Source organism: Vanessa tameamea, chromosome 25 (assembly GCF_037043105.1).
Source record: "Vanessa tameamea isolate UH-Manoa-2023 chromosome 25, ilVanTame1 primary haplotype, whole genome shotgun sequence".
Classification (NCBI taxonomy): Eukaryota; Metazoa; Arthropoda; class Insecta; order Lepidoptera; family Nymphalidae; genus Vanessa; species Vanessa tameamea.
The window spans coordinates 8,237,157-8,253,233 of NC_087333.1; the positions used below are offsets into that span (position 1 = coordinate 8,237,157).

Sequence of the window (16,077 nt, forward strand, 5' to 3'; positions counted from 1 at the left end):
AAGGCGTGAAGTACAAGTCCTCAAGTATATGTTAAGAGATATTAAAAATATGTTATCTGTGTCTGAAAATCCACTACATTTGGATTCATAATCATCATTTCGTCATCATTATCATTTTTTTAAATCTGAAAAGAAATTCTCTCATTTTGACGACATTATTAATTATAATGTTTACAATACTTTTTATTATTACGATAATTACGTGCGCGGCGCTTTCTTTTCTCAGAAAGATAGATATGATAAGATATCCGACTACATCAACGCAATCCTGTTTTGTTTTTTTATCTACTTATATAGAATAGTTCCGTTTGAGTGTATTTCATGTCATCAATAACTACATTTTTAAACAGAAATATATACCGTAAACGTCACGGCTGGGATAAAGCGATTCTGTTGATGATTACGAGAATGTAGAGTTTTATCCATGAAACTTCGCTGCTGATGGCTGTAATTATTATTTCAGAATTTATTCATACTTGATCATCAGATATTAAGTAATACTTAGTGTTGTTTTGTTCCGGTTTGAAGGTCGAGTGAGTCAGTGTAACTACAAATACAAGGGAGATAAAAAATAATGCCCAAGGTTGGTGTAATATTGATAATGTTAGTGATGGTTTTTGAATGAAACGTTGGTGATCATTTAAAATTAGGTTACCGATTTACCAGTCTGCCTACCTGAAAATATATGTGAAATCCTTTCTTAACGTTAATTTAAATACAAGATACAATAATATAATTATAAAAAGAAGCGATTCTTGCCGGTTCTCTTTAGTAGAGATCTACATTATGAATAGCTTTGCATTAAATCTAACCTTGTAAAAATGCTTACCCTTACGAAACAGCCTACTTAAATAAAGCATATTTTGATTTTGTTTAAACATTGCAAAACGAAGCCGACGAGTTGACAGTTAATCAATGAACATTGTTTTTATTTTTAATCTATATAAATAATAATGAGTATTTATGTCTTTGTTCCTATGAATTCTGAGACCATCGATCTAATTGTGATGAAAATTTAGATGTGAAAATGTCGTCCTATGTACGCTTAAAAATTATAAGAATCTTTCCGTTCGTTCTTCGATATAAACGTGTTATATATACTTTATTCCTACGAAGCCGGGACTGGTATCTATTAACATACTATTAAAATGTATAATTCAATAATATTTCCTTGACGAGTAAATAAATGACGTGTCACAAGATCTAAATATTACATCTTGAACCTGTTCACAATGACATAAGCCTGTTTTGACGAACTGACATCATTTTGTTATCTGTCCAGTTTAAGTTGATCCTCCTCTCCGCCTCTTTCGTTGCTGATTTACGACCTCTGGACGTTAATAACGGGAACTGAAGAGGCCTTTTAAAATGGCGTACGTGCACTTCTATATATAGTCATGACGATGATGCCGACGCTTGGAAGAAAATCTCTGCATATAATTCGATGTTTTCGTTTAACCAAGATTTATTGAATGTTTTTTTTTTTAATGTCTTCATTAAAGTTGAGTTAGTGGATGTATTTGTGTTATTATAATTTTATATACAGTAGCACGTAAATTTTATACAAAGATTGCGGATTAAATTGCTAATTCCACTTGTACTCTGCTGTTACGAAAATATCGTGAGGGAACCTGCATGTCAGATGACATTTTGCTTTATTATTTTTATTATGCCAACCTGCATGCAGTAGCGTGACGGAATAAATTACAAATATTCTCCTCGAATGAATATGACATATATAGGCTTTTAGACAACATAACATTTTAACAATAGCAGCCTCCTCTCCCTTTTGGGAGAAGGTTTGGAGCATATTCCACCACGCTGCTCCAATGCGAGCTGGTGGAAGGTTTAGACAACATCTTGTTAAAAATATTAATTATAATGATTGAATGTTGCCATCATAACTAATTAATATTATATGATACTACATTTTTTAATTATTAATTCTTAAAAATAATAATAATAAAATAATCCTTTATTGCTGTTTAACATTACCTATATAACAAAACATTTAAAGTTCAAAATGGAGGCAAGAAAATTAAAAAAATTTTTTTTTTTTTCGGCCTTTGGGTATACTTCCTTCGCAACAGCTTGTCTTTCGACAAAGGCCTCTAAAGACTTCCACTTAATTCTGTCTTTAGAATTTTCCTATGCGTATTCACCCTGAAATTAGTTTAAAACAAATATCAAAAATATAATAAATTTAATCCAATACGGAAATCTAAAATAAAACTTTATAATAAAAACTATCTTAAAACTAAGTGCGCGCTAGTCGTATAGGCATTGCATTGCGGGCATTTGTTATACCTAACAAAATAATATCCAATATAATATGAATTACATATCTTCATGGTTAATTGTCATAACTTTGAAATAAATATTATTTGTGATTTAGAACGAGCGCCGTTGGTGTCCATCGCTTTTATTACACACATAATATTCGTTACAGCATTTGATATATAAGTAATTTGAGTTAAGTTTGTCTGTCATGAAACCAGAGATTGCTTAAGGCTTGAAATTAAAACAACCATAAACGCATACCGGGTTTATAATTTTGAAGTGGCAGTATAACGTACGACTGAAGCCTAGTTATTTTATTGCCTGTTTTCAATTAATAATACATAAATAAAAATACTCTTTACGAATTGCGCGTAAAGAGAAGTTGACAATGTTAGGATCGAAACTGTGATTCCGTCTTTTCTCTTCTTTCTTTGTTCTTTTTCCAATAAGTAAGAGAAAATTTGCCACCTGATGTTATGTGAACAGCCATAATAAATAAATAATAAATAAATATTGGACAACATCACATACATTACTCTGATCCTAATGTAAGTAGCTAAAGCACTTGTGTTATGGAAAATCAGAATTAACGACGGTACCACAAACACCCAGACCCAAGACAACATAGAATACTAAAGAACTTTTTCTACATCGACTCGGCCAGGAATCGAACCCGGGACCTCGGAGTGGCGTACCCATGAAAACCGGTGTACACACTACTCCACCACGGAGGTCGTCAAGCCATAGACAGTGGCGCTGCTAGAAATATTCCCTACATCATCGATGCCCCACCAACCTGGCAACTAAGTTGTTATGTCATTTGTACTTGTAGTTACACTGTCTAACTTACTCTTTAAACCGGAACACAAAAATAAGTATTGCTGTTTTGCGGGTCGTACCCATTCAGACAGGCTTGCACACAGCTCTTCCAACTGTTAACGCTGTTCCAATACAGGGTCCACTAACTCACAACGTGTAATTAGTTGCTGTCCGCATCTTCGCTTGCCTTTTAGGGCTTAGTCATCAGGTGTATGCCTAACAAGGCGGCCGTCCTTGGAATTCAAGTTTGGTTCGCACTAAATTTTATTAAATTCAATGGCTAGGCCAAGAAATAAACAGACAGACAGAGTTACTTTCGCATTTATATTAGTACGAAACTTAATTAGGCTATCACTCAGCCTTTTATCTTATTACGAATTACGAATAAATGTTTACAAAACACACCTTTATGTTAAATATCGTTAATTACATTGATAACTTCGACGGATTAATTCTACTAAACTTTAACGGTTATGATACGATATAGAACGGAAGGAAGAAACCTCAGCTTAATCGTAACTAAGGGCTAACTTTAGTTATTGAAATATACGATACGATACGATCCCGAGTATATTTCGGTCCAACTTCGACCGAACTGCTACTGGGTTGTGTTAATAGAATAGGAAAACTGCTGAAGGGCAACGATTGTGTCGATTCGATTCCGATAAAGTGTCAATTTATTTGTAGAATTTGCCCCCGATCTTGTTCAAGCGATATATTACTTGTTATATTACAACGACCAGGTCACCTTGTACCGATCTATTTTGTTGTATGATTCATCATTTAGCCTTTGGTTCTTGTAATTACGTAACAAATATAATATTATGTGTGTTTTATAACATATTCGGCATACCTATTTAATATACCTGTAATATATTAAAATATTTTACTTTTAATAACAATAATTAAATAATAATTACTATTAGTGGTCGCCTATTGGTCGAAATGCAATTGCACTTAATTGCCATTATAAATATAAGATAGATTGATTCGAAAGATACGACAAGTAAAACTCAATTGGACTACACTTTGCCTTTATAACGATAAAAAAAAAACAAAGAACTGTCCAAAACCTATTGACATTTGACATTGACAGCATGAACGTAAACAATGAATGTTTTATTTAATTTAATATAAAGTATTTTTAGCACTTTTTATGTAAGAAATTTAGCTTTCTGCTCTCCTTCTCTCGATAAACTTTGACTATGGTTTCTCACACTGCTCCATCTGCGTAATATGCTTAAATAGGTTACATATCTTCACGTATTTATACATGGATAGTTTGTAAATGAACTTTGTAATTTTTTGTCATATTTATATTGTATTCGGGGTATGCGAATTTAATTTTATAATAATACATTTTTATATATTAAAGAATATTAATAAATTTATAAGGTAAAAAAAGGAATACAATTAAACAATTTTAACAGAGTTAGGTACAGTAACGTATTACGTAATATATATTATTATGTGCTTGTATTCTTATAATAAAGGAAAATACGTATATTTAATTTGATTTTCTACTTCGTGTAAACAGCTTGTATTTAAATGTCATAATATTTTCTTTTAAGGGTTGATAATAAATAAGCAAAGGTAATAAATAAAAATCTTTATTATATACATTAAATTATCGTTTAAAACAATTTTAATCGTAAACGTAATAAAACTTCTGTTATTGAAGCCGACATAATCAATTTTTGTATGGCGAGGTCAAAATACTTCAATATATAGTTCATACGTATTTTATATCATCAGCCTTTGAGAAATATCAGGTCTTACCGTCGACGAGGCTCGCTCGGATCACGCGGAATGTATTATTTTAAATGCTTTCACATTATCTAGTCAAAACCGTGATTTGTTAAGTCGTGCATTCTGTTAAAAGTTAGCAAGCATGTCTTCAATACACAATATAAGATTCATTAATGTTACTTAAAGTAACGCGAGACGATAATGGCATATAACGTCACGACACAACGACGTCTAGTGATCCTCTACCTCTTGCTCCTGCTCCTCGTCGAATTCCGCGTCCTCGTCGGCGGTCGCCTCCTGGTACTGCTGGTATTCCGAGACCAGATCGTTCATGTTGCTCTCGGCCTCGGTGAACTCCATCTCGTCCATGCCCTCGCCGGTGTACCAATGCAAGAAAGCCTTGCGCCTGAACATAGCGGTGAACTGCTCGGAGATGCGCTTGAACAGCTCTTGGATGGCGGTGGAGTTGCCGATGAAGGTGGCGGACATCTTGAGACCACGGGGCGGGATATCGCACACCGCGGTCTTGACGTTGTTGGGGATCCATTCGACGAAGTATGACGAGTTCTTGTTTTGGATGTTGAGCATCTGCTCGTCGACTTCCTTCATGGACATGCGACCACGGAAGATGGCGGCGACGGTGAGGTAACGGCCGTGACGTGGGTCGCAAGCCGCCATCATGTTCTTGGCGTCGAACATCTGTTGCGTGAGTTCGGGGACAGTGAGGGCGCGGTACTGTCTGCTTCCACGGGATGTAAGAGGAGCGAATCCGGGCATGAAGAAGTGGAGACGTGGGAAAGGAACCATGTTGACAGCCAGTTTACGAAGATCTGCGTTAAGTTGACCAGGGAACCTGAGGCAGGTCGTAACACCAGACATTGTGAGGGAAACTAAGTGGTTGAGATCTCCGTAGGTGGGAGTGGACAGTTTGAGTGTGCGGAAACAGATGTCATATAGAGCCTCATTGTCGATACAGTAGGTTTCGTCTGTGTTTTCTACGAGTTGGTGCACTGAGAGAGTCGCGTTATAAGGTTCTACTACGGTGTCTGATACTTTGGGCGAGGGGACGACGGAGTATGTGTTCATGATTCTGTCGGGATATTCTTCTCTGATTTTGGAGATAAGGAGTGTGCCCATACCGGATCCAGTACCGCCGCCGAGTGAGTGTGTGAGTTGGAAACCTTGGAGACAATCACAAGATTCTGCTTCCTTACGTACGACGTCTAAGACTGAGTCAACGAGTTCAGCACCCTCGGTGTAATGTCCCTTAGCCCAGTTGTTACCAGCACCGGATTGACCGAACACGAAGTTGTCCGGGCGGAAGATCTGTCCAAAAGGTCCTGAGCGGACAGAGTCCATGGTGCCGGGTTCCAAGTCGACAAGGATGGCGCGGGGCACATACTTGCCACCGGATGCCTCATTGTAGTAAACGTTGATGCGCTCCAGCTGCAGGTCCGAGTCGCCATGGTACGCGCCAGTGGGGTCGATGCCGTGCTCATCAGAAATGATCTCCCAGAACTGTGAAAAGAAAGCAATCCATTAATAAACTTATATTTTAAAAAAATCATATAATTAATTAAGAACGAATACAAGTTCTAAGTTACATTGGAAATGACATCTCAGAGTTTGAAGGCCAAAAAACAAAAACAAAGGCATTTGGGAGCAAGCCGGACATTGTAGACGAGAAGATTTGGTATCATTATTTCAAATGGCAGGGCTCGTCGGCAATAAAGCTCAATGAACCGTCGCGTAAATTGTCGACAGGATGCATAATGCATAAATGACTTTTACAGTTCGAGAGTACATCGAATGACGTAAGCAGTTTGCATGAGTTATAGTGGTGTACAATAATGTTGCCTTGGCGACGGGCGACGCCCACGTCTCCTCCGTAATCGGCTGATCTCTCCTTATAAGTAGTGAACGCATTGTACCAGTCTTTAAACCATGTCATGCATTCGAATGTCTTTTCGAAACTCCTTTGAACCCTAGGCCGATTGAACACCATATGGTCAGTAATTTGCCTATGATTAGCTAATATTTGAATATATATCCTACATGTACCAGGTCAAAAAAATATTTAGTTACAATTTATGTTAGTATGAAACCGTATCCTTGTCAACATTGTAGAGAGGCCGCCAGTGATCGAAACATTAAAATTCAGTATTGTTAGCGTGACGATAAATATGATGTCATGTTTGTAGGCTGTGTGTAGGTGCACTTGTGTGGGTAAGCGCCTAACAACGCCATATACGACTAAATGACTAATATGGATGTATGTTTTGGCTCAGGGATACGAGATTCAAAGAATCAGCGAGTATTGCTAATCAACTTGTGCCTTGAGTTACTCCGCGTTTATAAATAGACTTCAATGAGTTCATTCGACTTGTAAGGAAAACTTGCTTTTCAATTTTACTTATTTGCCAATACGATTTTTCCTTTTCTATATTAAAATGACGATACTTTGAAAAAAAAACAAGTAGAGACGGCTCTATAGAAGTTATGGTTGCTATACACGAGACGTGTTTGTATAATAGTAATTGTGATAAATAAAAACATTTGCATATAACTAAAGTCATTCGGAATCATTTTTACCGTTACAGAAGATACTGTTATTATTATATTATTTCAAGAATTAATTACATAAAACAACGGAACATCGAGATTATACTTTCAAAATTGACAGTAATCGTGTTTATTAACAACAAAAAGTGAAAGGAGATCAATACTTTCAAAGGTTGCTTTTTTTGTAACTAGATAAGACGAGATGAAAGTGTGTGAATGGTACGATCAATGTTCAATGTGCGAGGGAAACTACGTATGAGAACAATCGTTTCAAATTTATGCGTTGAGATGTTAAAAGCGGCAGCCATATTGTTTTTGTGTCATTGAATTCTAAGACTTATATTTGAAATCTTAATTATATTAAAAAAAAAAAAAAATGTTATTTTTTTATCTGTATCGATATTTAATATTATATAAAGCATTACTAAGGAAAACTATATAAATAAAGCATATTGTATAAAAATAAAGTCTTATTAATTGAAGTATGATTACATATATTAAAATTAATCTGTGTAACTGTCCTCAATTTTTTAATCCGTTAAACAAACTCAATGAAATTTATATGATATGCCATTTAAATAAATTGCGATGTGTTCATAATTGAATAAGTACTTCATTTATTATTTTATAAATTTCAAGTATGGCAATTTTTTATCTGTTGGAATAAACAATTTATTAAAAATGAAAATGAGATTAAATTGTCATAAAATATTCTGTTAAAAAAAACATCAAAAGGGTTTTATCGCAATAAATATCACTATCACCGCTAAAATACGAGTTCTACTAAATATTTCTTGGTTATTTCATTTAACTGTTCTGGATATGGAGAAGCGGTTAAGTGCAGTGCGCTATGGCTATTTTAACCAGCGCCAACGACCGGTCGTTGAACCCATTGCCTAGCGCAACTGGCTGATATGGGTGATAAGATTTATTACGTTTTAGAACAAAAAAAAATACAGATAAAAAGTAACAAAAACAAATGTCAATATTATTAAGTAATTGACAGTTGCTTTTTTTTTTACGAATAATTGCATTTGTTATCTTCGTTTAAGCTTTAAACTTTTTTATTCTAATAGTAAAGCAAAAGACAAAAAAAAAAATGATTGTTTAGAAATAATTCGCAGTCATCGGAGTATAAAACTTCGTTCTATATTTTGCTCATTGTTTTGGTCTATTATGACCTTAAATTGAGTGTGACGCTGAGTATTTTGTTAAATAAATGTCTACAGTCTATTTCAATAGAACGGATGCAAATAAACGCGTAAAATTTAGCTTAAATTTATTAAGTTGTAGCTTAAGAAATATAAACGAAAATTACAGATAAAATAGCAATGTATTTTTTATGTCTTGTGGATTCTATTGACAGTTATTAATGGCGGCATTACTTAAAATTAAACTTCTACATAAACAGTTCTATTATTATTTTTAAAACACGCACAGACAAAAATACTTGAAATAGGTCAACAGCTACGTTTTGTAAGGAAGCTCACTACGGAAGTAATTTTGATTTTGAGGGCAGTTCTAATGGGTCTGTTACTTTTTTTTTTTTTACCTCACTTCGACAAATAAATATTGTGATACACGTTTTTAGGATTAGACAAACGTTTGTCGCTGGAAATGGCCTAACTATATTTTAATGGAAACGGGCTAATTTTCGCGGACGAAACAACTACGTGTAAAAACTATGATATAGTATATGCAATCCATAACCTGTTTAATTAAATGATCAGAACCAATTTAAATTATTTTTCTTTTTTTATATAACTAATTATAAAACTGATAGTAACCATGGAAATGTATCACGCTAATACAGTAGCGCTCCAAGCGGACAAATCGGGAACTAACAGTCAAACTGAGTTTGATGTTTACATTCCTTCCGTCAATGACAGTCACGTACATACATACGTAAATGCTGATGCACCAGAAATCATTATTCAACCACGTGATTTGTAAAACAACAATTTACTAACCGTGGACAGCAAAACTATGTCAGCGATTTGAGCGATTTGTTTAAGTATATACTTAAAATAATTTAAGTAACAAACTTTGTTTTTGTTACCTGTACAGCCTATATAACTGACTAGTGTTTAAGGTAGGATAATATTAATTGTTTGCTTTATTATAAGGGATTGTTTTCAAATAACTCTTAACTAATATTATTAATGTATAAGTATGTATGTTACACTATTACGCCTTAACTACTCAACCGATTATCATGGAATTTTGTACACAACGGCAAGGGTATATAAATAGCTACCAAGACTAGCCTAGACTAGCCTAGACTACCTAACAGCTATCCAAATCTCGATCATCAGGCAAAGCAGTAAAATAGTAGTCTATATAATATTAACGCGGTCTAGAGATCTAGTTAAAATATCATCGGTATTGGTTGAGCAATTTAGTCTTGAAAATGAGACAGTTCATTTCATTTTCATTGTATTATACTAATATAAATAATGTACGTACGTACAACTAAACTAGGCTAGTCTAGGCTAGTCTTGGTAGCTATTTATATACCCTTGCCGTTGTGTACAAAATTCCATGATAATCGGTTGAGTGGTTAAGGCGTAATAGTGTAACATACATACTTATACATTAATAATATTAGTTAAGGCTTATTTGAAAACAATCCCTAATAATAAAGCAAACAATTAATAATAGCCGTAGAAAAAATGCTTTGTTTGTTTTTGAATTAAAAGTGTGAAAAAAACAAGTTTGTACATATTATGATGTTTTTTTTAGAAAACTCAGTGTTGACTCAGCTGTTTGTGTCATCTCTTTCTAATGTTAACGTTCCAAAGCAATCCATCTTGCTCTGTCATTGAAATTCCAGCAATAAATTCTGACTCACGTTTTGAGTCAAAAATGTGTATCTTGAATTTTAGACACGCTTGAATTTTTCAATCGATTTGAAAAGGTTATATATTATAACAATTACGATATATTTCACGCTTTTATGTAACAAGCTAATTAAAAATATTCAATATTCAAGTAGACTCTTATATAAATACTTTTAAATCTTCATTTTACAGAATTAAATTAAAATTTAAGCTGTTTCGAAAAGTAAACAAAAGATGGAGTAACTCTTTTCGACCAACTAACTAACATGTCAGTAAGAAGCAATTAATTTTTATTTTAATAATAATGTATATGTATTTAAGTTTTATTTAATCTGTAGTAATAAATAAGAATCTTTTTTGTAATGTCAAATTGAAACAACTGAATAAAGTAGTAAGCGGCTTCGCTCGCATTTTAGTAACCTGACGGTTATAGGTATAAAAAATTGACCTATAATACCAAATTTCATGAAACTCGGTTCACCGATTTTCCAGTGAAAGAGCAACAGACAAACAGACAGAGCTACTTTCACATTTATAATATTAGTATGAATAACTGATACCATGCATCGCGTTTCAGAGGAAAGTTTGGTATATAATATTATTATGTCAGTAGCAACGCTTCGCAGTCCACCCGCTTTAAATTTAGAATATCGATGTGACAAACGTGACTTTCTGAAAAACATTTTGTATAATATAAATATACTGTATATCTTATCACGGGATTTATTCTAATCTTCTGCATGTCTTATCTAATGAATTCCGTAATGCATTTCAGTTGGTAGTACGTAATCGTGACGTATTTTCCATATTGATAACAAACTATCACTTGGTCCAAATTCAAAATTAAAAAAAAACTAACCTAGTTACACGGAGCTTGAAAATTGAACATTAATTTACTGTTAGCACATAAATTCATGATAAGAAATATGGCGACTACTTATTTTAGGAAAAGTATATTGTTTTGTACGCAACAAGTTCATTTGGAACAGCTGATTTAGTTGCTGATTCGTTGATTTCCATTCAAGATTTTTTTTTCTTTCTGGGCGTATGGATTCCTAATGTTAAGTAACTACGTCCCATAGACATTGGTGCTGTAAGAAATATTAAGCTTATAGTCTCACATTTCATTCAGAAAATATTAATTTGATTATTTCTATTTTGTATATAAACGCTTTATATTCAAATACGCTTCATTGTGAAGTTTACTTGAATAAAATTGATTTGATTTGATTTTAATTTGCATTTTTTTTCCTAAAATCTGTTTCTACTGTCCTATATTGACTATACGTCTATGCTCAATTATCTATCTTTTTGCCTACAGAGTTAACGCCACATCTGACAAGATAATAGATAGAAAGTGTACGAGAATCGTGCTAGATTCGTATTTGCGATAGCGGATGCTGAACATGCAAATTACAATCAACATGTTTGAAGGAAAACTAATAATTAGTATGGAAAGCTTATTAAATAATAATATAACATTGAACAGATCTTGTATTTTTGAATGTACAACATTATTATTAAAAACCCACGGACTATACGTCGGTGTTTTTTTTAAATCTTTGTCTACATTTATAAAAAAAAAATTAACTTTAGTTATAGGAATATATAGATGGTAAAATGGGGCTTATATTAGTTGATTTTCATACAGTACATAAAAATAGAGAAAAAGACTATGTATTTAAAGTACATAATATCGCTCTAAAAGTATCAACGTAAAAAGGTTTTATGTTTTTTAAAATTACGCGAAAGTAAGGCGACGATCTTTTTGTATCTGGAGTCAATGGTAACCGAACGAAGACCGAGTAGAACATTCAAATACGTAATAATGTTAGTTAAATAACTTTAAAATCTTATCATTAATATATACTATCTATATTCAATTCGTTTTTAATTTAACGCAAAATTTAGAATCAAATTTTTTTTTAAAATATTTTTAGGCTTTGTACTTTTTAACGATATATTAGGTCTGTGGATATAAATTGACAGCAGCCGCGGTTAGTATTATAAGTATTTTAAGGCTATTACGGAATACTTTGCCTAAACGATCGTTTTACTGTGTTTTAAGAGATAGGAAATTTATCGTTACATAACTGTATACTGTACAACTCGTAATTAGGCACGTAGCTAAAAATATTTTAATAAAAATGGAGTCTAATTTCTCTTTCAGTTGGAATGATTTAAAAATGAAATATTTTTAAGAATGATACGTTTATTGAAGGCGGTTTTTGTGTTATAAATTGACTTTGAAAAGGGAATTGTTTCTTTATTCTTTGTATATTTGTGTGTGTGAACACACAAATATACAAAGAATTTCAGAAACGACATAATATGGGTATATGAATATATTTATGCATGGTTCATTATAAATACATGATTCATATATAGTTTATATAAATATTAAAAGATTGATTTCTAGTATTTTACTATTATGCATTTTTTTATCAATTATTCTCAGTAGTATATAAATTCCGAACCGATGATAACAGCTTTTTAAATAAACCTACAAATAAACGTAGTTAGTGAAGTTTTTTTTACATTTTTCATTATAAACTTGGCTTTTTAATTGATCAATGTTATAATTTCAATTAATAATTCACTGACATAAACGTTGACAGTTCGAAAATGATTCGCTATCCTTTTTAACCCCTCACGTGAGAAAGAGATAACCATATTATTCGGTATAAACATCGTATTTTTTTTATCAATAAGTCAATGAAACGTCGAGATAGAATGGATCTGTCTTATTATTACGGATATAATATGCGTATCTTACTAATTTTATAACAGAAGTTTGTGCGGCTGTTTGTAACACAATCTTGTTGGAACGATTGGACTGGATAAAGCCATCGCATATAAAATGAATAAATATTGGACAACATCACATACATTACTCTGATCCCAATGTAAGCAGCTAAAGCACTTGTGTTATGGAAAACCAGAAGTAACGACGGTACCACATACACCCAGACCCAAGACAACATTGAAAACTAATGAACTTTTTCTACATCGACTCGGTCGGGAATCGAACCCGGGACTTCGGAGTGGCGTACCCATGAAAACCGGTGTGCACACTACTCGACCACGGAGGTCGTCCTATTTTAATAATATCAACTAATACATTTAATTTTAAGGGTAAAAACATTAATAAATGAAGCATATTATTTAATAGCAGTTCATATTGATGACTGTTGATTCCCATTCCGTGTAATGTATAAATTCTTACAATATTTATGTCTAGATAATGACGCAATACAAAGGGTACAACTTTAGTATTTAAGTGTGCGTTAAGCTACGCTTGACTCGCGAAATTTCATTCTGTTATTTTAGTGTGCGTTTATTTATTGGGAAACTATTGGATACTATTTTTTTCGACGCATTCTCAGCTTTGACAGTTTAGACGTATTATAATTAATCTAAGATATACCTACACAGTAGTTTGTGTCTATTGAGAACAATAGACATAGATATTTTTTTGATTATTTTATTGTTAATTTTATATTAATGACGATTCTAGAGCGTTTATATGAGTATCTAGATTAATTGATCGAAGTATTAATGCAATTTGATTATTATTAAAAGTTTATAATATTTCTAAACTGTTCGAAGTACAGATTTTTTTTTAATATAAATATTCATCATAATTTAACTAAGATTATATTGATATAAAACATCTTTGATTTTGAAAATGAAAAAATATATATAATACTAATTTATACTTGTGTTATGAACTTGGATTCGTAATAATATCATTGAAATAGCAACTTAGAGAAGAATAGTATTGTTATGTTAAAGTAAAAACTGAGATTGTAAATTTCCCACAGCTGGGCTTAATCTTCTCCCACTGAGAAGGTTTGAGCTTATTCCACGATCCAATACTGATTGGTGGATACCCACGTGACTGATTTTAATCTGATTCATAACCAAACGATGTTTTCCTTTAACGAGGAGTTCATGAATTACAAATACATAATCATAGGAAAATGTTGTGACGTCTGGATTTGAACCCGTTATCATCATTTAACCACTGGACAGTTTCGTTTCGTTATGTTATATCATTTACAATCGCGTGTAGTGTGCACTACACACCCCTAGTTCTCACGGGCTCAGGAGGGTTGACAGCCCTGCCTTTACAAAGCTTCGCGTGGGTATTCAAATTCACCGGCTAGCCCATTTTCTAACGAATTGACTGCAGTATGCAGGATGGAGCATTTTTAACCTACTTTCTATTTACAAAATATTTTCTTTGAATACATATATCGTCGTTCTCTAAAGCTGAGTGTGTCGATATTGCTATGGTTAGAATTATTTTGAAACATTAGCATATCTGCGTGACTTGGAACCGTCACGCCGCGCCGGCAGCGTATGCAGCGGTTACGTCTGTATGCTGAGAAAACACTTACTTTAGCTCCGATCTGGTTACCGCACTGGCCGACCTGGATGTGTACGATTTCCCTCATTTTGTTTATATAAAATTTGCTATAAATTACTTAAACACTATACGTGACTCTCGCACAGCACCACTCAGTGATTTGATCAGATGGCGGCTCGGTGGGGTATTTTGAAGGAGATGTCGCCTCCGCGCAGTGAATGAATCGCGCATTCCTATTGGTCCGCCATTTTGTCTAGCAGCTAACTTCGCACCGCCGTAAGACTTGACCGTACGGTGCTGCACCACGACAGACATGTCTGTTTATTCAATTTTGGTCTTTATTCGTATGGAGTTAAGCACTACAGCTGTTTTTGCGGTACGCGGTGCATTGTACTCGATATGGCAAGATAGAACTTCGCTTTATATGGGTCGGTCTTACTGCATAATTATTTTTGTCGTGAGGGATCCTTTTATTTTGAAGGGTCGGTTGTAGCTGCGTTTATTAATTTCTTTTTGGTTATGTTTCACATTTATCGTTCATTGTGAGTTCACCGATTATTTTTAGACTACATAATGTTAGAGAATTGTTTGTTATTAACGTGGGTCACGCCTTTGTACGTGTAATTCAAATTCACTGAAAACTCATTGTTCTATTAATGTAATTACATATTATAATTAATATAAGATATGGCTCAATGGATGCAAGATGAGTTTTTTAACTGATGATAGCGGGTTGATATCCAGGCACTGAATATAGTCATATTTTTTATAATTCATCGTGAGGATTGAAGAAATCTGTCAGTGCCGAATGAAATTACATGTATATTTACACGTGTAATCACCAACCGCTGTAAAGCCGGCGTCGTGGACATTTATATAGACTGTTGTATAATTAATTTTTATTGTTTATATATGTTGTGTTGTTGTATTAATTTACTCAAGCCGCGTAGCAACAAAAACCTTTTTTATAAGCGATATGTTAAATAAGTTCCCAAAAAGGATAGCAGATTTGCAAAAAATGGTAATTTTATGCAGGAAATTAAACACTTTAGGAAACCACTTAGAATATTTATCGATAGACCAGCTGTGACTCGCGATTTATTCCAAGTTTTGTAGGTACTTAATTTTTAAGATTACCTTAGAATAACAAACAGACAGAAATAAAAGTAATGAGTCGACTTTGGTAAATAGCATAGCAATATATCCTTTCTTGGGGTTACAGCTTGATTCATACAGAATTTCATCAAATTCGATTCAGTGGTGAATTACGTTATTAATTGGCTGTTTACGTCAGATCTCTAACACAAACTGAAAACTGAAAAAAAACGCTAAACTTGTTAAAAATTAAAATTAGTAATTATTTAAAAACAGCCATTGTTTGAGTTATCATTTAAAAAAAGAATTGTCAAAGTTACAAAATACGAATATTAAATAAGATATATATTTTATTATTTA

The 16,077-nt window shown here is 33.2% G+C and overlaps 3 protein-coding genes across 3 annotated transcripts in view; all 3 read right to left on the minus strand.

Moving 5' to 3' along the window:
• Positions 1–16,077, minus strand: part of LOC113396223 (mitochondrial S-adenosylmethionine carrier protein-like) — a 260,338-nt gene that overhangs the window by 112,593 nt on the left and 131,668 nt on the right. The window lies entirely within an intron of this gene.
• LOC113392855 (trafficking protein particle complex subunit 2-like protein) overlaps positions 1–16,077 on the minus strand; it is a 177,136-nt gene that overhangs the window by 111,125 nt on the left and 49,934 nt on the right. The gene's annotated exons all lie outside the window — the stretch shown is intronic.
• On the minus strand, positions 4,694–14,817 carry LOC113401246 (tubulin beta-1 chain). The gene is made up of 2 exons (XM_064219043.1): positions 14,654–14,817; positions 4,694–6,366 (listed from the first exon to the last, which is right to left on the minus strand). The coding sequence occupies exons 1-2, from the start codon at positions 14,708–14,710 to the stop codon at positions 5,080–5,082; spliced, it is 1,344 nt and encodes a 447-aa protein (XP_064075113.1). The 5' UTR covers positions 14,711–14,817; the 3' UTR covers positions 4,694–5,079.